At 39.0% G+C, this 25,531-nt stretch overlaps 1 protein-coding gene across 1 annotated transcript in view; it reads right to left on the bottom strand.

Moving 5' to 3' along the window:
- Window positions 1–21,164: 21,164 nt before the first annotated feature.
- Window positions 21,165–25,531, bottom strand: part of ROBO1 (roundabout guidance receptor 1) — a gene marked incomplete at its 5' end in the record, with an annotated part of 773,404 nt that continues 769,037 nt past the window's right edge. The window contains 2 exon segments of the mRNA XM_082655117.1: window positions 21,165–21,340; window positions 22,798–22,991. Of these exon segments, the coding sequence (XP_082511243.1) occupies window positions 21,326–21,340; window positions 22,798–22,991 (209 nt within the window). The 3' untranslated portion in view covers window positions 21,165–21,325.

Below are 25,531 nucleotides of genomic sequence, written 5' to 3'. Positions count from 1 at the left end.
GAAATTAGAACACTTCCTAACACCATACACAAAAATAAACTCAAAATAGATTAAAGACCTAAATGTAAGGCCAGACACTATCAAACTCTTAGAGGAAAACATAGGCAGAACACTCTATGACATAAATCACAGAAAGATCGTTTAGACCCACCTCCTAGAGAAATGGAAATAAAAACAAAAATAAACAAATGGGATCTAATGAAATTTAAAAGCTTTTGCACAGCAAAGGAAACCATGAACAAAACAAAAACACAACTGTCAGAATGGGAGAAAATATTTGCCAAGGAAGCAACTGACAAAGGATTAATCTCCAAAATTTACAAGTAGCTCATACAGCTCAGTATCAAAAAAACAAACAACCCAATCCAAAAATGGGCAGAAGACCTAAACAGACATTTCTCCAAAGAAGATATACAGATTGCCAACAAACACATGAAAGGATGTTCAACATCACTAATCATTAGAGAAATACAAATCAAAACTACAATGAGGTATCGCCTCACATCAGTCAGAATGGCCATCATCAAAAAATCTACAGACAATAAATGCTGGAGAGGGTGTGGAGAAAAGGGAACCCTCTTGCACTGTAGGTGGGAATGTAAATTGATACAGCCTGTATGGGGAACAGTATGGAGTTTCTAAAAATACAAGTCATACAACCCAGCAATCCCACTACTGGGCATATACCCTGAGAAAACCATAATTCAAAAAGAGTCATGTACCACATGTTCATTGCAGCATTATCTACAATAGCCAGGACATGGAAGCAACCTAAGTGTCCACTGATAGATGAATGGATAAAGAAGATGTGGCACATATATACAATGGAATATTACTCAGCCATAAAAAGAAACGAAATTGAGTTGTTTGTAGTGAGGTGGATGGACCTAGAGTCTGTCATACAAAGTAAGAAAGAGAAAAACAAATACCATATGCTAACACATATATATGGAATCCAAAAAAAAAAAAAAAAGGTTCTGAAGAACCCAGGGGCAGACAGGAATAAAGACGCAGTTGTAGAGAATGGACTTGAAGACACGGGGATGGGGAAGGGTAATTTGGGATGAAGTAAGAGAGTGGCACTGACATATATGCACTACCAAATGTAAAATAGATAGCTAGTGGGAAGCAGCTGCATAGCACAGGGAGATCAGCTTGGTGCTTTGTGACCACCTAGAGGGGTGGGATAGGGAGGGTGGGAGGGTGACGCAAGAGGGAGGAGATATGGAGATGTATGTATACCCATAGCTGATTCACTTTGTCATGCAGCAGAAACTAACACAACATTGTAAAGAAATTATGCTTCAATAAAAATGTTAAAAAGAAAAGAAAAAAAGGTTATTAATTTGAACTGTTCACATCTGAACAGTCAGCTATCATTTGCAAAATCTGCTCCCCATTTTTAGAGTTGCTTGAGATCTATTATTAGCTCTCATTTACCCCCTATCCTCTTTGCCCACATTGTTGTTTTGTATTTATTTTTTATCCCTTTTAATTTTATTTTACAGGAGTTTTAGGGAGAGGTTAGTATAAATTGTTTTAAACCAGCTACGTTTGATCACAAGTCCAACACACCCTGAAATGTCTTTAGCACATAATTTAGCACTCACTAGAGCAACACATAATGTTACTTTGTATGATAATACATTTTGCTTTTATAACATGGAGCAGGGAACTTATTTTATGTTTCTTTGGATCTACATGTGTATTGAGTGCACCGCATTTTACAGAGTAGTCACTTTATAGATTCCTATTGTTGGCAGTCAACGCAGCAGTCAGCCAATTCATGCTGCCATTCCTTGAATGTGAAGTATAAAAAGTGGGAAGACTCGTGGTAGAAAGAGTCCTGTTTAATAAATTAAGTATAATCTCAAAGCAAAAGCTTTTCTTTGAAAAACTGTATTTTTTTTTGATATTTACATTTTATATATTTTAAAAACAAATTGGGGATTTTTAAATGTTTCACAACAAATTATATGGAAAAGGGGACTTTCCAATTTTCTAACACCAAACAATTAAGTTAATTTGATTTTTAGCCAATTTGCCATTGAGCTGTTTCAGCAGGATAAATTATTCTGCTGTTCAGTAATACTGTTGGCAATTATGTTGCAGGAGAACAGGAAGGATTACATAAGAATTTCCTTTATAACTTCTCTTTTGAAGTAGCAGGGCCAGCCTTTATAAGAGTCAAGCATGGAAGAACTTGTTTTTGTATCAATATATGAAGCTAAAGTCCTAACCTGTTAATAAAACTTCATCCACTAGTTGAGAAGAAAATATTTTCTCTTCAAATATAATGAAAATTTAAATTAAAAGAGAAAGGTATTAAGAGTGAGTTATTTTATAAAGTTTCTATGTTTATTTTTTTTTGCAGAAACACAGGTTCCCAAAACTTATTTTATTTATTATGTCTCTTGTTGAAGGAATTTTAAAACATGAAAATGGAAGAAAAATTAAAATATCAATAAAAGAGTGTCTTTTATTTTTTTCACCTTTAATATCTCAGGATTATTTTATAATCTAATTTTATTTTCCATGGTTTTAGGTTCAACATCCAAAAATGTATTAGCAGCAAATCTAGTAAACTGCCTTCTTAGAGCCCATGAATAAGTAGTTTTGGAAGACTGGCACACCAAATGAAAGATGATTCCTTCCCTCTGTCTGGATTTTCTTATCTAAGAAATATTACTAATATCAAGCAGACTTGTTTTCACATATTAAGAGAAGGGGGTGGGAGTGGAGAGAGAGAGAGAGAATTGGAGTCACCTATCATCTACATTGTCCACAATCAGACTAAAATTCAAAATGATTTACTTTCAAAAGTTGATGAGAGAAAGAAAGTTAAGCAAGTTCAAGAGAAGAACAATCCTGCTAAATACATGAAGTGTAGATTATCATGGTTATTAAAAGGAAGAGGATATTTTAAGTCTAAGGGCCTATATACAGTAGTTATATAGTAGTATAGAGTGGGAGTTGAGAGCATGAGCCTTGTAGACAGATGGTCTTGCTTCAGATCCTACTTCTGTGACACCCTAGTCCTGTGACCTAGAACAAGCCCCTGACCATCTCTAAATACCTTTCTGCATTTATGAAATATGCAGATAGTACCTAGTTCATAGAATCATTAGGAGGATTAAATAAGAATAACTGTGAAACAACATTCTGTCCAGAACTTATTAAAAAATATTAACTATAACTGTTAACAATTTCACTCATGAATTCAACAAATACTTTTTTGAATGCTTATTATATATTCCACAGGCACTGTGAAATAAAGTTCATAATTTTATGGCAAGACAAGAAAAATTTAAACAAAAAATTCTTCTCTGCCCTTTGGCCTCCTCTCTGCCCTTACTGTGCATTGTATATCTGCACTATGCACTGTCCAAACCACCCCCAATAGCAGGAATACCTGCTCAACCATAAAGAGCACATTCTCCTAGCAGCAAGACAAGTCCTTAAAAGATAACATTTCTTCTTGATCTTATAAGGGGTCACATGACCTACCACGATGATGTTTAGATCTGGATTACGTAAACTGTCAATAATATGTCATGTGATGTACAGCCCTCTGTCTCAAAAAACTTATATAACTGTGCCTTGACTTCTAAGGGGTGCAAGAGTTCTCAGAGCTTTCTTAGATGCTCTTCCTGGGTTATAATCCTCAAATATGGCTCGAATAAAATTTTCCATTTCTGTCTTATACTGACTAATTTTTCATCAACAGCACTATTCTAGGTATTGTAAACACTGCGTATGAAATTAATTAAACACGGAGATCATTAGATTGAGGTGGCTCTAATGGCCTGTGTAAGCAAACTAAAATCTAAGCCTATAAATATGTTAAGGTTAAGAATCAAAACCTAAAAACAATCAATCACAAACAGCCAACTAGGCTTTCCCAAAAGGCAACTGCTTAAGGTATAGCAAATCAATTTCCTTACTTTGCTTCTGCATTTTCTCTATAAAAGTCTTACCCTTGACTCCTGTTGATGGAATGCTCCTAACAACTTCCTGTTTGGCTCTGTCTGGTGCAAATCAATTTCTGAATAAACTCTTTACAAATTTTAATATGCCTCAGTTTATTCTTTAAGGGTAGTGAATAAATCAAAATTTTTACCCTCAGGGAGGTTATATCCTAGTGAGACTACACAAACAATAAACAACAACATAAAGATAGTGTGAAAAGTGATATAGAGAAAAATAAATCAAGATAAAAACAAGGATTTTTTTTAAATAGATTATCTCTTGAGATTGCCTCTGCTGAGTATAGAGGCAACTCAATTCATCCAAATATATTTACTGAGGATGTATGGTAGACCTGACTTTGTTCTAGGGACTGTGAACAAAACTTACACAAATCCCTGCCCTCAAGGAGTTTTGCTCTAGTTGAAGGTGTGAAGCAAACATTATCCCCACCCACAGCTTGGAAGCTTGGGAGCTTCCTTACCTCCCACAGAGCTTACTGCCTGCATAAACATGAATTACCATTCCATTGTCTTCATTAGCATAACTTTACTATTCCAAGAGACTCTCACCCAGGCAAATAACTTTATTCTCCCTTTATCATAGGAACTTTTCAAAAGACCATCAACCCTTCATTAGGAAAAATCAGCAGTTTACATCCTAAAACTCTTTGATCTCTTTGTCTCAAAAGTGGTGCCCTTTCTTGTCCCACTCCTGTTCCCCTTGGGATTGAAGAGTGTCAAAGAAAAGGGGGAATTGAAACCAAGTAGGAGCCTTGGGGGCCCTCCTGTGTGCAAAAGCCCCTCCATGTCCCCCGTTTCTTGGAAAAAAAAAAAGGCTTTAGTCTCCTAGGCCTCCCCTGAGTTCCAAAAAGCAGGTACTAGCAGTTATTAATTAAGGAAGTGAGGGAATACAGAAACAAAGGGAAAGCAATTAAGCAAGAAAAGTAATGATAATAGTTCAGAGATAAAGCACAATCCTAGTTCATCCTCAAGGAAGAGACATAGGAGATAGGGTAGGGGATGAGAACCCTCATCTCACCAACAGAAAGAGAACTAGGCATGGCCTCTTGACACTGGACATGAGAATGCACCATGTTTGGGGTGGGTTCCTGGAGGGTAGGCAGTGATGTGGGCTTCTGGCACAGAACCCTGGGACTCGATCAGACTTCTGCCAAGGTCTAAACTGCAGCAACCCCATCAAGCTGTTCCCGTCTAAAAATCAGAACATGAGGTCAGAACAGCAGAAAACCTGAGTGGAAGCCCAACTGGTAATACCAGGTGATGTCAGCACTGGCCACTTCTACTGCCCCTCTCTAGCCATCCTCCTCTTTCTCCTCTTCCTGCAAACCTGACTACAGGGTCCTCAACATACCACTTGGACATACCACCTCTACATCCATGCAAACTGTAGACCCCGTCACCCTCGCCTCCCTAGCCACTCAATAGCTAATACCATGTGATCTCACTTACACGTGAGATCTAAAACAAACAAACGAAAAACTAGCTCATAGATGCTGAGAACAGATTGGTGGTTGCCAGAGATGGAGGGGTGGGGTGAGCTGGGGTCAGGGGGATTAGTGGGTTGGAGGACAAAATCAGTGAAGGTGATCAAAAGGAACAAATTTCCAGTGATAAAATAAATGTCATGGGGATGTAATGTGCAAAACGGTGACTACTGTTAATAATACTCTATTACATACATGAAAGTTGCTAAGAGTAGATCTCAAAAGTTCTTATCACAAGAAAACAATTTTTGTGATTATGCTGATAGATGTTAACTAGAATTATTATGGAGATCATTTCCAAATATATCCAATACAAATCTCAAATCATTATGCTATATACCTGTAACTAATATAATGTTATATGACAATTATATCTCAATTTAAAAAATGACCAATATTCTTGACACTGAACATGAGACGGTACCATGTTTTAGCTAAGTTCCTGCAGGGGCAGTAACTCCTGATAGTTCATAAGCAACTGTGCAGGACTAGTTACAATACTGACACCATAGGCTCAAATGATACCGGCATAAGGACCCTTGTTGGGGCTCAACTTGGAAGGGTCAGTAACAAAATTCTGGCACCGCACATGGGATGGACCATGGCCTTCATGCCTGTGCCTATCCGCTAGGCTCCAGGCTTGCCCTGGCTCCAGCGGGAGGACAGCAGAGGCTTCGGGACGTTAGTGTGAGGATGACTGACCCTGGTCTTTGAGTTCACTCTAAAGGGTAGAATGGCGGCAGCCTTCAGCCAATTTCAGAGCAACTCTGCCCAGCAACCGGATACCAGGAGTGGTGCATACACAACGTAGCCTCCAGAGTAATCTGAACTGCTCCCCCTTGAGGGGATCACACTGTAACATCTTTGGGGATGGCAGACTGAAACTCACCCATGTCTGCCTCTGACTAGCCTTCTTGCAGTACCAGACACCTGGGGACAGTGGGGACCCGTGGACAAGTGGGAGCCACAGCAGTCCTGCCTGCCGTCTCGCCAGCAGTGTTGTCTACTTGACCCCGGTGCAAGGCAATAGCGGCCGCGCCAGGGCTTTTTCCCCTCCTCAGCAACCTCCAGGGATCAACAGTAGTGTTCTCCACCATCACTTTCAGTTTGGTAAAGGAAAGTGGCCAGCCCCGTGAACCAAGAGGCAAGACTGGGAAATGCCCCAGGTAATGAGGACCACCTGACAAAATGGAATGAGGGCACTCAACCTGAGTTCAGGAAAAGGCACCGGGGACACCCAAGTGTGAAAGGGCCCCAAGGTAGGTATTCGACTGGTGACTTGACCTCTTCTGGTCAGCGCTAATTTCTCTGAAGTGGGCTGGGGAGCCCTGTGAGCCCCTCACAAGACCAGGAACCCCATTACTGTTCCCTCCCCTCTGCTTGTGAGGCAAACCTTGGATGATTTTTATCAACCTTGACAGAGGTTCCACAAGCTCTCCTCCCCGTATCAGCACAGAATACCAGCTGCTCTGGCCATTTGGAGAGTACCCCATGGGGATCCCTCATGCTTTTAGCCCTCACCCGGCGGAAAGTCCAAAAACTCCTCCTTTTTGGCTGAAAGGAGGAAAGAGGAGACCCTGCCTCAGACAGCTGTGCCACCCCCTACCAGACCTAGCAGTTTAGGAACTAACACGGCTAAGCTGCTCTGGCCCAGATGCATCCCATCTAACCTCCTGTAAGATGTTCTTACTGAGGAGGGACTATCTCAAGCACAGGCCATCACGATCAAGGGGACCCCCAGTTATATCAGAGTCCATGCTCTTGGGACGCCTCCTGTTTTGAGGAATCCATTAATAGTTTGGTGCTGGTTCCAAATTTCCTGAACTGGAAACCTTATTTGGGTCAAATCTTGTGGCATTTGTGTGCCAACAAATCACTGCCCGTCAGTTGTTGCAAATCAATCCCTACACCCTAAAACCAGAACATCTGAGGTGCGGGAACCAAACATCCACCATACTGAAGAATAACCCGTTAGGGCGCATCCTGCAGAACTGGAAGTTCATCGGATTTCAACCCCGGACCCCCAAACATTTAATCTTCCTATGTAACACAGCCTGACCCTGGGAGATGGGGAAAGTTGGCCCATCAAGGGGTCTCTAAGTTATGTAGTTTCTGATTGTTCTGTTCCACATGAAGTTAGCCCCAAAGGATAAGTTAAAGTTCAGTGCATTTGAACTCATGGATGGTAGACCCATTCCTCAAGCCCGAGAGAAGGGACACTTTAGCCCTTTTGAAATGGAACAACTCAAGTGTGCCCTCCAGGTAGGAGAAACCATGAAAGCTCTCACAGAACACGGTAACCAAGTGCCGCCCACAGCCACTGACCTGGCCCTCTACGCCTTCTGGCAAGGAGCCTGGGTGCACCTAAAAGTCTGGAAAATCAGCAGCCTGCAACGCCAGCTCACTCCTAAGCGGAATGGAGCCCACTTGGTGACCCCAACCACCCATTCTGCCCTGAAGCTCAGTGGGGACACTGTACTTGAGGGAAGAGGTCCCGGAGCCCCAACCTCCAGAGGGACAACCTGGAGCAACAGCCCCCTTGACTACTCATGTAAACCTCTCTCTGACTTGAAGCTTCTCTTCTGAAAAACAACCAAAGTGTGACCAGCGGCATTCAGCCCCGGCAGTGAGCTTGGACATCAGGGTACACTTCCCTGCAGACAAAAACTTAGATACCTTCATTTTTAGAAACATTTAACATGCGACCATTACTCTTGCTAATATTTGGGCCACGCATCGTAAAGTACATGGTGTCCTTTGTCTCCAAACGTTTAGACAAATGGTGGTCACTCAGGGATACAAACAGTTAATGCTAAGGCCTGGTGACCACCCAACACATCTAAAGGCAGCTGGGGAGAAATGCTGCTCCTCTACCCATGGTTATTATGTTCCCCCAAATCAAGAGGAAGCAGTTTGGAAGATGGACCTTTGACCCTCAAGAATAAGCAGCAGGACAAAAGAAAGAGGAGGGATTTTTTCACAGGCAAAGCCCATTAACAATCCTGGGGAATCTGGGTAATAAAATAAAGTCTAACCTTTTTTTTTCCTTGGTGCTTGGTGCTTCCTAGTTTCACTTGCTCATAGGGTGCCGCGTGCAGAAGCCACACCTCAGGTCCTTCGGGCCAGAGCTCCCGCTGCTGTGCCGACACCTCAGCTTCGGATCTGTGCGCAAAAGCCAAGGACGGCATCCAATCCAAGATGGCCGCGGCAGGCCATGCGCACTGCGATCTGGAGCCCGAACAGCACCGCTGCACCTGCCTCGCGAGAACTCCGTCTCCCTCCCGCTGAGCGATCCCTATAAGCAGCCCCGCCCACCGCCTGTCTGCGAGAGAGCATAGAGCAGAAAGGGAGCTCGCGCCTTTCCGTTCTCTGAACAGAGAATGAAACTTTCCTTTTCTTCTGACCTCGTTCTATTGGCTCATATGATGCTGGGAAGGAGGACTTTTGTTGGGGCCCAACTCAAAAGGATCAGTATCATAACCACAATGACTCTTCATTTTCTCATATACAAACTAATATTTAATATTGCAGTGAAGATTAGATTTTAATATGTACTTGAAAATACACTGTAAACTGCAAAATTCCATAAAAATTGTAAAGAAGCAGGGAAATACTCTGCAAGTATTAAATTTTATTTTTTCCCTGTTATGCCATTATCCCTACAAAAAGGAATTAAAAATGAGTATATTCCTATTTCTATTCATTTTCCTTGCTTTGGTGAAGTTACAAATAAGGAATAAACAAAAAGATTAAAGGTAGGAAGAGAAAGAAAGAGCAAAGATGATTGTTCTGAATAATTTAGGTCCCCGTTATTACCAGAAGGGTTGTTGCCTAAATTTCAGAATTTATACAAAATCCCCTATAGCTTCTCTGGCACATGCAAATGTGAAGGAATATCACATTTCTGGTTTATAAAGTAAAACCCAAGAATCAGTGACTCAATGTGACTATTTGGAGCAGAAGATTCTTTACAGCTGGACAATGTATTCCTGGGATCATTTAAGGTGACACTAGGCATATAATACAAGGGTTTTGATTACCATCATCCTATTTCAAAATCAACATCCTCCCCTCAAAACATAGGCTGTTGCTTAAATGCCTGGCAACTGCCTTTATTTTCAGATCTTCTTTCTTTCTGTTTCCAAGTTTATGGATTTCCTACTCACTAAAGACATTAAGCAGTTCTGGTTATACACTGCTGTGTAACAAACCACTTCAAACTCACTGGCATAAAGTAACATCAATTTATTATGTGGGTCAGAAATTCAAAGCAGAGCTGAGAAGGCTTGTTTGGAAAGTCTTCACAGCTGCTCCATGAAATCCAGGACCCTGGCTGGGATGTTGTGAATGTCAGGGGTGACTCAAGTGGATTGGAATCATTAGACTCCTATGACAGGCACTAAAGCTGGGCTCAGTTGAGACTGATGACCGACACAAGAACTTTCTAGGTGGCTAGGTTTTTTTACAGCATAGCAACTGGATTCCAAGAGCAAGTTTCTGCAGAGCAAATGTTCAAAAACCGAGAGGAAGCTGCATGGACTTTAATGAGCTAAACTCAAAAGTCAGTAACCCTCTTTATTGGTTGAGGTAGTCACAATTTTATCATGAAGGGGATGAGTCATAGACTGCCTCCTGATGAGAAGAGTGTTAAAAAATCTGTAGTCATTTTTTTAAAATACTACATAAACTATATACAAAAGCTAAAGATAGAGCACAGACTCATTGCAAAATGTATGAATAAGGATGTGTGTGTTGCTCATTGTTGAATGTGTTCCATTATCCAATCTCTTCAACAGGCAGTCCATATACTTCAGAGTTAACAGCTCAATACACGCCAGTGGAAGACCTGATGAGTCTAAGGGAATCCAGACTTAAGCCAAACGGTACTTGGTATTTCTCTGGACACAGGTTTGGTCCTGGAAAGAGCATATGTAATGATTTAGATCACTGGGATGCATTTTTAGAGAGTATTGAGTTTTCCTGCTTTTGTCTCTTGGCCTCTGAATATTATCATGTGTGCCTTGAGGCTTGGCCTATTAATGGCCATCTTGATAACAGCTGGAGAAAGTAACATGTGGAGCAAAGCAGAGCAAAGACAAAGAGTAAGAGCCTTGATTGAACCGTGTCTGCTAAGAGCACTTTTGTTATCCTTTTTTCAGTTCCATTACACCATAAATTTCTTTCATTGCTCAGCCACACTGAGTTGGATTTTATGTGTTTTATGCATATCTGTGTTCAGAAGCATCATTACTGATACTCTGTCTATATGAAAGAGAGAAATTAAATATAAAAGAAAGCAATTTAATTCCAAATCCTCTTAATATTTTTATCAGTTAATCCTTTTATGTTTTTATTGGCCAATTCTTTAAAATTGTGTGATTCTAAAATTATTTTAGTTGGAGAATGATGGAAACTGTCCAAAAAAAAACCAAGCAAATAAATAATCCAAATCACCTTTCTCACACATAATTAAGAATTGGTCTTTGGGGCTCATTTGAATGTACTTTCACTTTAAAACATATTTAATATGTATTTTTATAAGTAGAAGACAGTACAATTTTGAGACTACCCAAGTTTTATATGTTATAAATGAATCGATGACTTCCTTTTCAGCCTTCATAATCCAAACTAGCGCCTCAATTCCTGTTTAGAATTTCAACAAGCTCCGTTTTTGCCATGTGCTATAGTATGAATATGTGTCCCCCAAATTCATAGTTGAAACCTACCCCCTAGTGTGATAGTATTAGGGGGTGGGGCCTTTAGGAGCTGATTAGGTCATAAGGGTAGAGCCTCAGAGAGCACCCTTTTCTCTTCTGCCATATCAGGACTCAGTGAAAGATGATTGTCTATGAACCCGGAACCAGTCACAGAATCTGCAAGTGCCTCGTTCCTGGACTTTCCAACCTCCAGAACTGTGAGAAATAAATGTCTGTTGTTTATAAGCCACTCAGTCCAAGGCATTTTTGTTATAGCTGCCCGAATGCACTAAATCGCTGTGTAAATACTTTTATTACATGGTTCACGCTCTGTTGTGTGTGTACCTGCTTCCCATTACATTCTTAGCAAGCATTTCTGGAGCTTATTCATCTTTGTTCTTAGCATATAGATGCTCAGTAGACTGCTGAACCAATGAATGAATGCTTAGATTAAAATCAGGGTAGGGAGCTTGGGTAAAAGTTTATAAGTACTTTAATCGAACTCTGTTGATTACATTGTAGAGGGTGACTATTATTTTAGAATAGTCCAGTAGTCATATTTTTGGCACCACAGCATATAGCAGGATAAGAAATCAAGTTTTTTTCAAAATGATTGTTTAATTATGCACACCTGAAACATGTGGGGCTTAATTAATGGCAGTTGATAGTAAATCATCCAGATAAATATATTAACTTCCAAATGTATGCTAATCTTATGCATAGGTGCATTATTAGTCAAAGTAATTTATTATTTTTCCTGACTTATTTTTCCCCAAAGTACTCAAGCATTCAAAATGGTAAGGTATCTTACTTATAATAAATGTCTTAGCCCTTTTAAAAAAGACAGATTAAAAAAAGAAGTTAAAACCTCTCCAAAAGATTTCTCTTTCCCACAGAGAGGCAGGGATTGCTGAGGTGGGCGAAGCAATTAAAAATTCAACTTAAAAAGTAATATTGTATGACCTTGAGCAACTTCCCAAATTGTTTTGATAAAACAAAGGTATGTGTTCTTTGTTTTTGTTTTTGTTTTGACTGCATTGGGTCTTCGTTGCTGCACGTGGGCTTTCTCTAGTTGCCGCGAGCGGCTACTCTTCGTTGCAGTGCACAGGCTTCTCATTCCAGTGTCTTCTCTTATTGCGGAGCACGGGCTCTAGGCACGCGGGCTTCAATAGTTGCAGCACGCAGGCTCAGTAGTTGTGGCACGCCCGCTCAGTAGTTGTGGCGCATGGGCTTGGTTGCCCCGAGGCATGTGGGATCTTCCTGGAGCAGGGCTCAAACTCATGTCCCCTGAATTGACAGGCAGATTCTTAACCACTGCGCCACCAGGGAAGTCCCAAGGTATGTGTTCTTGGAAGGTTCAGTTGGTTTTCAGTCAGATTGTTAAAGTCCTTTAATTTGAGGAATGTTAATATGGGATTCATATCCTGTATATATCTATATATACCTTTATCTATCTATATATCCATATCTACATCTGTACACACAGTCGTTATGTTTTAGAAATTATCATTAATAATTTCTTATTTTTAAAAATCGCCTTTGGAGCCTAAGCAGTACTTTGAGATTTACATATTAGTTAAAGATAATGGAGCTTTAAATATTTGGTGCCAACAGCACAGAACATTTAGCATCCACGCATCTTCCTACTTCCAACACAGACACCATTTTTTTCTGCATTTCAGTTATAATTAATGAAATAAAGAAAGTTGGGTATTGTTTCTAAATTTTATTCACAAGTTTCTCATTCCTAAGGGGCAGTTTTGTTTCCTAGAAATAGAAGGAGTTTTAAAGCTGGATTCATATCTATACTCTGTTTACATCTCTCTCCTGAGAATTTCATCACATTTTTTAGTCTTTCAAAATCTTGGTTTCCTTATCTGTCAAGGGGTTAAGGCTAGCCCTTTCAAAACAATTGTGGCAAAATTTTAATCTGATTACATATTTAAATCATAGCAGGTACACAATAAATGAGTCAAATTTTTCCCCATGAACTATTTATCCATAATTTACTTCCTATGGTATTCCCCATAGTAGCTATTCCAAATGCCTGTCACTCTCCAAGCCCTTACCAACATGTTGCATAATTGTGACTTGTAGGTTTGAAAACAGGGTTTATATAAAGAACCATTCATTCAATTTACTATCACTGCCTCCCCTCTAAAATCACAGGAACAACGTGAAGACTCTTACACACAAAATGAAAAGGCATTTTAGGGATGATTTACACATAACCTTTACAGAGAACACATAGGTAAGATACTGCGTATCTAAACTCCACACTGTGAAAAACATAAGGCAGTCTATTAAATAGTCATTCCATGTAAAAACTCAGGTTTTTATTACGCTGGTTTACAAATATATCTTTTTCCTAACTTCAGGGTTTCCTTAGTGTGGCAGCCAGGGCAAATATTTTGCAGAACCTCTGTTTTATAAACAATTTAAGTCACCTCAAATCAGGCACATCAGTACAATTTTGGCAACACAAGCTCACTCAATCTCATGGAAAAAATGTGACAGCCAATGGTAGCAATCACTAACCAGGCAGCCCTCCTGGAACCAGGGGCCAGCTGCAGGGCCCCAGGAGGAACCCAATAGATACAAATCTGGATTCTGCAGCTCCTTGGGTATGGAACTCACGAGCAGGGGACCTGGGCCCGTGTTGGTCCCAGAACCGAGCCTTAAGGCACTGTCCACCCTGACCAGACTTAGGCACTGGAGGAGGATTTAAGGCACTTCAAAGTGCAGGAGATCCCTGAGTTGCAGGGTGGGGACAGCAGCCCTGCTTGTCCAGGTTAGTTTTGTTACTTTCTGAAGCTGAGCAGGTTGTAGAAATCACTTAAGTAGGAGGCATCGAAAGCTCTGCTTTACTTGAAATTAAAGAACTCAGAGCTTTATTCAAATGCAAGAATAATTTCTAAAATCTCAAAGTGCAACTTCAGTCTTAACGTGTGGAATTACTGATTATGCCAAAGATCGGAATGAAAAAAAAGTACCAAATCCAAGTAAATATTTTGAGCCCAATTTATTTAAGACAATGGGTTTGTATAAATGTTACAATAGTTCATCAAATGTAAGACTCCATTGATTTGAAGATCTTTATATTCCACTGTGAAAAATGCTACCAATTGTAGTTATGAAACAGTGCCTCGATGATAATCTCACAGACACAAATTGTTCACACCCTCAACTTTGCTTGATATTTCATGTTTTTCTGAGGTATTTGATAATTTTACCTGCATTTATTTGCATTGTGCGTGTATAGTCTGACACAACTTTAATTAATTATTGTGGTATTGTAAAGCTTATTGCATTGTTAGAAAATGCTCACAGTTACTCTAATGATTCAGTTCATGTCTCACTGCTGTTTCCATACTTTTTTGCTTTTGTTTTGTTTCAGTGATGATAGTGTAAACTTTTTCAGAATACGTTAAATGTCAAACTCAACACCCATAGTACTAACAATTGGTAAGAACTCCACCAATGTGAAAGTAGTATAAATACCGAGGACTAATTTCATATATTCATAGTATGAAAGAAAATTTATCTTAAATTTAGAAAAAGTAAACTGATGATTGCTTAATTTTTGCTAGCATTATAAAACGTTTCCCAATAATCCTGCTTTTAGCATATGGCTTTGAGGACTCCTCTGCGACAGTTTCTTTTGAGTTCAGACTCACGTCATCTTGGCACCTTCCCATCTCAAACACCTGCCATATGCGTGTCCACTATCTGCCCCAGGGTCTTCTACTCCCACCTGGTCTGCTCACTAATGATTGGGAGATAAATCCCACACCCCACTCCACTTCATGCCACTCCACCCCTACCCCACAAGCAGCCCGCACTCAAGGCAGAAGCAGGAACAAACTGATGAACTTCTAGGCTTGCCTCCTCCTGTGAAAGATTCTGGAAGGGATTCTGTATGATTTTTGGAGGAGCTAGTAGGGTCCCCCTGGAGGCAATTTCACATACTTTAAAGAACAGAAATTGACTTCTCCTCTTGTTCTCCTCACATTCCCATCTACTGAAATTAATTCCTAAATAAACAGCACCTAAGTCTTTGTCACAAGTTCTGCCTCTGGGGAACCACAGACAAGGCTAAGTCACTGTTTAATTCTCATCTGATTTAAGGGGGGGGGGGAATGTAAATTGCCAAAGTATATTTTTTACTAATTCAAATGATAAAGGTGCAGATTTCATGTAGTTATGAAGGTTAGTGATTAACCTAAAGAATAAGAGGTGCTATGATTCTCTGCTTCTGTAAAGATATTAATGTCATACTTGCTAACTTAGCAATCATATTTGTTTCATCCACAACTGTTTTTCAAATGCTCTTTGTCTTTCCACTGATTCCCTTATTAATGAAGTTGGACACACGCTCACTGTCTGTTTGTATGAGGTATGTTTTTTAATAGCAGGCAATGAAAACTATTGGGGTGACCAAAAAAGTTCATTCGGGTTTTTCCGTAAGATCATATAGGAAAACCCAAACAAACTTTTTGGCCAACCCAATACATCTTAACTGTTGCCTGACAGCAAGTGGTTGTAAGACACAGATATAGTACAATGAAATTTACATTTGATATGTTAGGGTAAGTGGCTTTCAAACTTTTTTTTTTTTTAACATAAAATTACCTGGGATTGTCTCCAAAATGTAAATCATTAGGTCTTGCCTCCTGGGATTCCGACTCAGCAGAATCAGAACAAGAATCAGGAATTTACATTTACAATCAGAAGACACATTGATGAACATCACTTTGAGAAACATAGTCTCTGGAGAACAAGAATTTTTGAAAATATTTTTTAAATACCCATTTGTTATCTTTCCTCTCACTAATGTTCAAAATAGGCAATAAGGGAAAGAGAAAGAAAGAAAAAGAATATAACTTTTCAACTATTTCAATAGCACTCAAAGTGCTAATTAGTCTAGTTTGTTGTTACGAATAAGACATTTTCATAATAAAGGATTATCTAACTTTGAAGCATAAAGCAACATTTGTTTCCTCATGCAAACTTTGAAGGGAACAACCAAAAAATGTTTAGGATTTGCTTAAAAAGTCAATTTACTATTTCAAAATAATTTTATGCTTGTATTCTGAATATGAGCAAATATTTTATTTTTAAGCCCAAGATCTCTTAATTTCTTACATTCCATTTCCATATACTCTACATTTTTGTTAATTGTGGGTTGATTTCTTTAAACCACTAAATTCAGAATTTTACAGCTGACAGATACGTGCTAAGCAAACAGTTCAATTTGGCAGTGTTGGCATCTGTCTTTGTGGTGCTATTTGAATACTCTGTGTTTTGTCATTTTATAAAGACGAGGGAATAATAAAAATGAAAACGCTGATGAAAATGATCTGCTTGGGGTATTTGGTGTGTTACAGACAGAAATGTGGCCTTAATGAGAAGGCACTGGACTTTGCAGGTGGCGTGTGTTCATATATGGAAAAACAAAACAAAACAAAACTTGCGCATCACTACCAAAACAGAAACTACACGTAGGGATCCAGAAATACAAGGTCCTTAAGGCTATTCACTGGGAGTCATGATACAGACGCCTTTGTGAAAAGAAAAAGGGCAATGGCCATATTTCTCTGGAGAAAACTTCCCTAAAACTTTTTGACACTAAAATGATCTTTACACTCTCATGCTCAATATTCCATTTAATACGTTGTCAAATCCTTATTTTTTCAACATTTAATTTCTCTCTGCTACATTTTCTTGAAATAAGCTGAGAAAACTAGAATTTGACAAAAGATATTTCTATTTTTAAAGACTAACCTCCTTGTTTAATGTTTTCTTTCATATTTCGTAGCAAGATCATATTTTGAAATATTAGCAGAAGCTGCACCTGTTATAAGGTATTTCCTGCTATCCCACCCCACTTGAGGCAGCTGAGAGGGCTTTCTACATATACTGCCCTGAGATGGTTACCAGAGAAATGCAAAGGAATGGTTACCACAGAAAAGCAATTCAACGCTCTCTTTTGGGTTTCAAAATAGATTTTTGAAATCTGTAGCAGAGCGAAGGCTGACTGGCAAGAGATAAGGTCTTGCAAACTAAAGACCTGGCATACAAGCCATAAGCATGATAGTTTTTCTCCCTCTCTGCTTCCTTCCCTCTTTTCTTTCCTCTCTCTCTCTCCCTCCCTTCTTCTCTCTCAGTTTCTCTGTCTCTCTCCCTCTCTCTTTCTCCCTCCATTTCCATCTCACTGGGAAGAGAGAATTAAATAGGAGGTGAGGGAACTAAATATGGCGAGTGTGTCACTGAGGTTTCTGATTCCTGTGCTTTCTCACCTTCTAGTCCTCTAGGGCTTGGGGAATCTGAAAGTAAAGCGACCTATGAGGCTTTTTCCAGTTGAACACCAAAGAGGCAGCAGGTATTGCCCAATAAATATTGGGCACTTACTATATGCTTTACGTATATCAACTCATTTAATCCCAACAACCTTGTAAGGTAGGTATTATTAATTATATTAATATCACTAGATTAAGGCATAGATTCATTACCTTAAACGGTGGTTTACACAGCTAATAACTTGAGGGGCCGAAACTCAAGCACATCTTGTCTGGATCTGGAACCAACGCTTTTTTCTTCATAAAGCAGAAGTAGCTGCCATTCCCTCTCCCAAAGCACGCAGCCTACACGTGACAAGCAGTTTAGGAGACAGAGTGATATGGTGTGAGGCCCTGAGGAAGGGCCTCCACACCCCAGTCTCCAGAGCCCCAGACGGCATGGAAGAGCATACAAAGGTCCCATTCTGGGTCCCCTACACCCAACCTACATCAAAAGACTTAGGAGAGGGTCAGCAAATAATGAGGGTTGTTGAGCTTGGGGAAAGGAGGATGCAGAGTAAAGGTTCTGACAAACGGAGATCAGTGGAAACCTGGACGATAGCAAGAATGCCAAAGCCCCTGCCATCTGACCCCATACACCTTCTACACATGAAGACAGCCTCTGAAATTCTGATACCACCCTGCAGAGAGGGGAGAGAGGAGAAGATCCAGACCCTATATTCAGAGTGATCGAGAAAGATATAACTGAGTTCCCCTGGCATTAAGACAGTATTTTCTCCCAATAGTTGGAACAGCAGCCCAAAATAGACACTAAGTCTAGTCATTGAGACCTCAAGTCATATGCTTACACCCCTGAATTGTGAAATACATGCTGAAAATGTCATATCCTTGCCCTCAGGAATTCAAAAGCAAGGAAACAAGCTAAAACACCAAGAATTTATTCCACAATTAGGTATTTCACTGTGAATTTTACTCACCGGAAATGGAACCACCCCCATCCTTGAACCACACTTACTTTTTGACCTTTTTAGAAAAACTCTTTGCAGGTTATGGGGAACAAACTATGTGTGAAAAGTGGAGATAGCATGTGTGCAATGATTTCAGTCCATAAATACAACAATATCTTGTATTGTTTTGGAGGTTTACAGAGTCCACGTCATACACATGAATTCACTAAATCATGACAATAGCTCCATGAGGTAGGTATTATTGAATTTACAGGTGAAGTACCTGAGCCTTAGAGGTTAAGTGATATGTCCAAGGAAACACAGCCCATGACAAAACTGGGAGTCAAACTCAGGCCCTCTGATACACATAATTTGTATGTATATCATATACTACAAAAGAGAGACTAACTTAATTTTAGTCAACTCACCAAAAGGAAAAGAAAAATTAGGCCATAAACATATCTCTCCAATTTTTTTTCTTTGATATAGCTTGGAAACTGACTTCTTGACCTATGGACCTGTTCATCTCTAGGTAGTTGGTGGTTACTTCATTTTTGTAAAATTAAATTTCAAATGATCACCCCCATTTTTTCCATATTTTCAAAGTATGATCAACACAAAATTTAGCAATGTATATGTCATAGGAAAAAAACTTTCACTAAATTCTATTGCCCTTGGAACTTCCAAGACATGATGCCCACGTCATTCATCCAAAGTTGAATAACTGAATATGCTAACTTTAATCTAATGAACAATAGTATGCAACCTGGTATATGATAGGTATTGTATTGTCAAAATTTCACATATATTTGTAACCAGAAAGCAGATAATTACTGATAAACCTTTTGGATTTACATAATTTTCTTGCTGACAAAACATAAGTAGTCCAAACTTTACAAGTCAGATTTATCGTAGTTGAATTCTGACTATTTCAGAAATAGGTTAACTGAAATTCAGATTCATACACATAAACATTTTAGTACATTTTTAATATTGACAAAGTTACTCTCTGATTAAACGACTAACTTTTAGTTTATGATTCATCTTATATCTTTAATTTCAGAAAAGTAAAATGAGAATTTTTCCTTACAAGTAAAACCTGGCTGTTCATAAAAGAGAATTTTTACGCATTTGATAATACAGTGGTGACATGTTAAGACAGCACAACTCTGTGACTAAATGGAATACATTTGATAACACAATGCAAAAAAAAAGAAATCAACACAAGAAAGAAAGATGTATTTGAGAACATTTTTAATAAATAATGTGACAAAATTACTTTTCTGATTATTGGATTTTCAGTATGCAAAATTATGGCTAAAAATAAGAGGCTTCTTACATGAACATAATGAAAACATTAATCACATGGATTGTTCCCTTAGTACTGCACACCTTTTCTATGTAAATTTCAAATTATCTAAATGAACACATTTAGTTTTTGGTGAACACCACCTTTTTTTTTTTGTGATTCAGTTTTGTTTGGCTTTGTTTTCCAGTGGGGTCAGGCCTGATACCTATATTTGAATAAATGTACATTTTTTTTCTTCAATAGCACCAATTATAAAGTCAATGAAATTTATATAATGACAAAAAAAGGATCATAAAAATCTACAGTCAGAGGGCATCATTTGGCAATTCAAAGCAAGTAATGCCTCTATTTGAGCTTATAAGGAAATCTTGTTAAGTTTCACCATTGGCCACAACAAACTTAAACCTTTTTTTCTTTAAGTCCGGGAAAAGTAAGAACCATTGCGTACATGGCCCACAATAAAGTATGCACGTTACTTCACCATCTGTCATCATTCAAATATTCCAAATACAAACATAGAGCATTAACAAAACAGGTTAAAAACGCTTCTCAACATTTTTTTTCAATAAGACAAAAAAGGTTAATAGTTACAATGGTTTACAAATAAAGTTTAGTGATTGTGCTTTTAAAACCAAAAAAAAAAAAAAAAAGATTAAAAACAGTGCATTACAAAAACAAAAATCAAACTTCCTTAAGTGGCACTTCTGAAAGTTGAACTGACACTACCAGAAGAAATTTAGGCCAGTTAAGATAGGGATGTCCTTATTCAATTGGTCATTAAAAACATCCATTTGTTTGTAATATGCATTTATAATTGCTTTTTGATTGAAAAATAGAACAAGGTTTTTGCTAGGCTGACTTATGACAATGACTTGACAACCAGATATCCAACTGGCTTACCCCTACCTATCCAAAAGTACATTTCCAATAAGAATATACTTCAATGATTGAAATGAAGACAAAGTAAAGTACCACCAGGGGTTGCAAAGAGTATATATTTACAATGTTTCTACCCCATTCAAATTGTTTGTGGTTGTTCTGCATTTGCTACGTATTTTTTTTTTTTTCTCCCAGCAGAGGGTGGTATGAAAGACTGATTTTAAAATCATGTTAAAATGAAGTTATGTTTTAGTTTGCATTAGCAGTTGGTTATAGAAAGATTATATCTTGAGAGCCCTTGACATGAGGTTGATTAGTCAACTTTGTATCTTTGATCAATATTTTGCTGTAAATTAGCTTGGTATATAAGCAGTGCAATGCCACATCTCAGGGGCAAAATGCAAAAGAACTGTTTTGTTCTCTCCTGCTGGCTGATGACTGAAGCAAGAAGTCAAATACTTCCCTTGCTGGAAGCAAGGTGTAATGATTTGTTCCAACAGTGAGGGGAATAGGGAGGTTCTTCGTAAGGATAGGGATCAAACAACAACAATAAAACCCCAATAAACTTTAAAAAAAAATGGTATTCCAATAAGAGGAATAAAAACGACAATTTGTACACTCTGATTGCACTGAACATTTTATCTGGCGTCATATGTCATCAGACACGAGGCATCTTGAGTGATAACTTTCACATTAGATCTCACAAGCCTCTCTGGTTGTCTTCAGCTTTCAGTTTCCTGTAAGAGATCAGTTCTTGTTAAATTTTAAAATAAATCTTAGAGTATTGTCCTATTTCATATTTATTTATATGCTTTTATTCTTATAATTTGTGTTTCTTCATTCATTAACTAGCTACACTAGAAAGTGCTCATGGCAACATATTAATTTGTCAATTTTAGCTGGTTTTGATAGCAAATCTAATAGTTCTCTAACAAGTACTAAACTGTGTTCCACACAGTGTCTGGGTGTTGGCAGGTGTGGCACAGGGTGAGAGGAGAAGGAAGAGGCCAAGTTCTTTACTCCCCCAGCCTCAATTCAACATTATAGCTCAATTTTTATTGGTTTTAAGTAGTAGGTTGTCTATGATGACTTTTTTCCCCAAAAGGGCTCTTCTAAAGAAAAACAATCAAAAACCTAAAAAATAACTTTTCTAACAGCATTTGCAAAAGGAAAGCCTTTTTTTTTTTTTGCGGTACGCGGGCCTCTCACTGTTGTGGCCTCTCCCATTGTGGAGCACAGGCTCCGGACGCACAGGCTCAGCAGCCATGGCTCATGGGCCCAGCCGCTCCGCGGCATGTGGGATCTTTCCCGGACCGGGGCACGAACCCGTGTCCCCTGCATCGGCAGGCGGACTCTCAACGACTGTGCCACCAGGGAAGCCCAGGAAAGACTTCTTATTCCAAACCTCAAAATCAAAATATTGATATATTGGGCATTATAGAAAATTCAATTTGACATAATTAATTATAATTTTTCATCTTCTATTATAAAAAGTATTAGTTTAACACTCAACTTAAACAATCTGCTTGAGATTAAATGTATTTGTAACATAAATTTGTCCCCAGCTTGTTTTTTTATTAAATGATGAAAACACAATCTTAAAAACAGGAGATGATTTTATAATATGATGTGATTTACTGCCAACTCTATCTTAAAACACTACCTATAGATTCCAACAAAGGAGTGTATCTTTGACTCAAGAAGATTGGGAAGGTCAGTGTCAAGTATCAGGTTCCCATTTTCAAAAGACTGAAGATGAACGAGTTGGCCAGGTCATCCTGATTAACTCCAGTGATCACTAGGGTGGCAGGTAACGCAGGCAAAACACCCGCACTCACACCTGATAACTCTGTCACTTTATTGGGTTTTTATAACCTACTGTAATATTATGAATCATAATTATCTAGATCAACAGTTCTTATATCGTAACAACATTTTTGCCATATATATTTCCTATGTGAATAGCTACAGATAAATATGAACGCTAAGACCTAAAAAGAAGCTGTTATTACCATTTAACACTTTGGAACACATTTCAAAAAAATCATTAAATTCTCAGAATTTCAGTTGCTGGCATCAGTGACAGGGTTTGTGATGAAACAGTAACATTTCTGTAGACTGATGATGTTTTTAACTTTGAGACTGATATAAAAACTAGTCTAATGTTGGGAAACTTGAAAAAAATTATAGATACCTCTAATTCTTCATTATTATCTTCTCTTTCATATCCTCCAAGAACTTGCATTTCTGCAATATTTCTTCGACCTACATTTGCTTGTTCTCTTTGTCTGCTTCCTGATCCTCTTGATGACATTGAGCTTGAAGAACTAGGATCTCTGGGATTATTTGATGTCGGAAAAGTAGGTCTACAGTAAGGTAGAATATCCTCTGTGTAATGAAATATAATAAGTGCGTATGAACACCACTGTACATTTCATTGTATAATGTATCACTTGTGTCTGTAATTCTGAATGGGGAAACATCAGTGTTTCTGAGGAATAAATGAGGACGTTTTATAACAGTAATGAACAAGGCAGCAATGTCTTTTGAAAATAACAACCTTGCTGTTTTCCTAGTAGTGGTTGGGATTTTTGTTGACTCTACTCATAAGCTCTTGTCTACCTCAAATTCAGTTGAGATCAACATCCTTAAAAGAGGGAACCCAAACCTGGAGTCAGACATGGCTTCCAGTTCTATCCTTAACCATGTGATCTCCCATTATTTTAGGCTTTAGTTTCAACTTTTCTAAAAAAGTGATAATAGTATCTACACTCAGAGGAGCTGCTAGTGTTGATGTGAAAACAAGTGAGACATTCTAATATGTCCCTATGTAAATTATGAAGGAATTATAAGGCATTGATAGAAAAAAAGCCCAGTCTTCTCGAATCACCAAAACAGAGCCAAGCCCGGATTCACTTCCTAGATGCCAATTACCATTTCAATATCATATTTTAAATTGTGAAACCCTGATTCTCAAAAGCCTGACATCATTGCTAGCTTCAAAAAACAAGCCACTCCAGGGGACCTCCCTGGTAGCTCAGTGGTTAAGAATCTGCCTGCCAATGCAGGGGACACGGGTTCAATCCCTCGTTCGGGAAGATCCCACATGCCGCGGAGCAACTAAGCCTGTGCGCCACAACTACTGAGCCTGTGCTCTAGAGCCCGTGAACCACAACTGCTGAGCCCGAGTGCCACAACTACTGAAGCCCACGTGCCTAGAGCCTGTGCTCCGCAGCAAGAGAAGCCACTGCAATGAGAAGCTTGTGCACCGCAATGAAGACTAGCCCCTGCTCGCCTAGAGGGAAAGCCTGCATGCAGCAACAAGACCCAATGCAGCCAATAAATAAATAAATAAACAAACAAGCCACTCCAGTTTAGTACTGTCTCCTGAATTTCTAGCTCCATACTGCTTTAAATTTGGTGCTGCATCTATTGATGCATCTTCCGACTGCTCGCTTCTCTCCAAAGCCTATCCATTCTACCCTTTGGACACCAAACACATAAAAAAAAAGCAAAACAAAACCTCTTCCTCATGCCCTTTTGTTTTCCTCCTCTAAAAGCTTCCTCTACGGCCCACATTACCTGAATGAAATCTGATTTCCCCTAAAGTTTCCACTGCAGTTCCCTGCAGTGGAAGGAGGAAGCTTTGCCTTTAGCTCACTAACACCAGCTCTAAATCACTGCTCCTCCACAAAAAACATCCTCCTCTTGTGAGGGCCAAGCAGTCGAGTTACGTAGCCTGTGTAGTCCACCCTGATGATACCTTTTTCCTGTTCTATTCATCACAACTTTAGTTCCTGACGCAGACTTCTGACTCTCTGGGGTTTCACAGTCCATGTGGACCACTACACCTGCACCCTAGCTTCACGGCACTTGGTCCTCTGTGACCTTCGTCTTCAGTCCCTGTTTCATCCACCTTCCTCTACTGAATTTAGTTTTTGACAAACTACATTATGACAAAATATCTCATTTGCTAAAAGCTTTCCCCTAAGTCTGTGCTCTACATAAATCAATACTTTATCTACTGATTGCTTAGCAAAGCTTCTTGAAAAGCAACCTGGACTCAATATTGGTCGTCACAACTCCCATTCACTTTGTATCCCACTGAAATCTACTTATGCCCACATTACTACAAGGAAACTGAGAAAATTCACTGTTGACTTTGATAATGCTAATCATGTTTCAGCCCTTACGTCTCTGGACTTCTCACTGCCCTTCATCTGAAAACCACTATCAATTTAAACATGACTACTCTCTTAGCTCCTATATCCCTCCTTCCTTCCTGGCCAATCTTCTGTGGGTTCTTCTTGTGCAGATGCCCTTATGTTGATGCCCTTCCTGCAGGTTTCTGCTTTTGGTCCAGCGTGCGCACGTGCACACGTGTGTGTGTGTACAGAAAAACCTTTTTCTCCACTCACCCTGGGTGATTTCATCCATTCTCTCATATTGTAAACTTTTCTAGAATACAGCTGCCATGAGGGCAGATATTTTTCTCTGCTTTGTGTACTGATACACTCTCAGTTTGACATAGAATAGGCCATCAGTAAGTATGCTGATTGAATGAATGAGTGGCTTAACTTTTAACTCATCATGATGAGTTATTAATTTATATTTCCTGAACTCTGCCTGGTTGAACACTTCCCTCTTGAGGGTCCCTCAAACTCCACATGTTGAACATTGACTTCATCATGTCCACTTCTCTGAGATTTCTTCCCTCTCTGTATTCCCTAATGTAGCCAATGACATCACTCATCATTAAGATACCTAAGACAGAAAACTGGAATTATTTCAGGATCTTCCCTCCCTTCCAACAAACCTTCCCATAACCCTTAAAATGTATCTTTTCCACACATTCAACTATATAACATGTAAGGATGATTTTAACTCTAAGAAGTTTCCTGAATTTTCCCACTCACTCATCCCTGCTC

This window comes from Grampus griseus, assembly GCF_964374135.1.
Source record: "Grampus griseus genome assembly, chromosome: 5".
Lineage (NCBI taxonomy): Eukaryota > Metazoa > Chordata > Mammalia > Artiodactyla > Delphinidae > Grampus > Grampus griseus.
The sequence above is the reverse complement of the archived record's forward strand: the minus strand, read 5'-3'. Positions and strand labels throughout refer to the sequence as shown.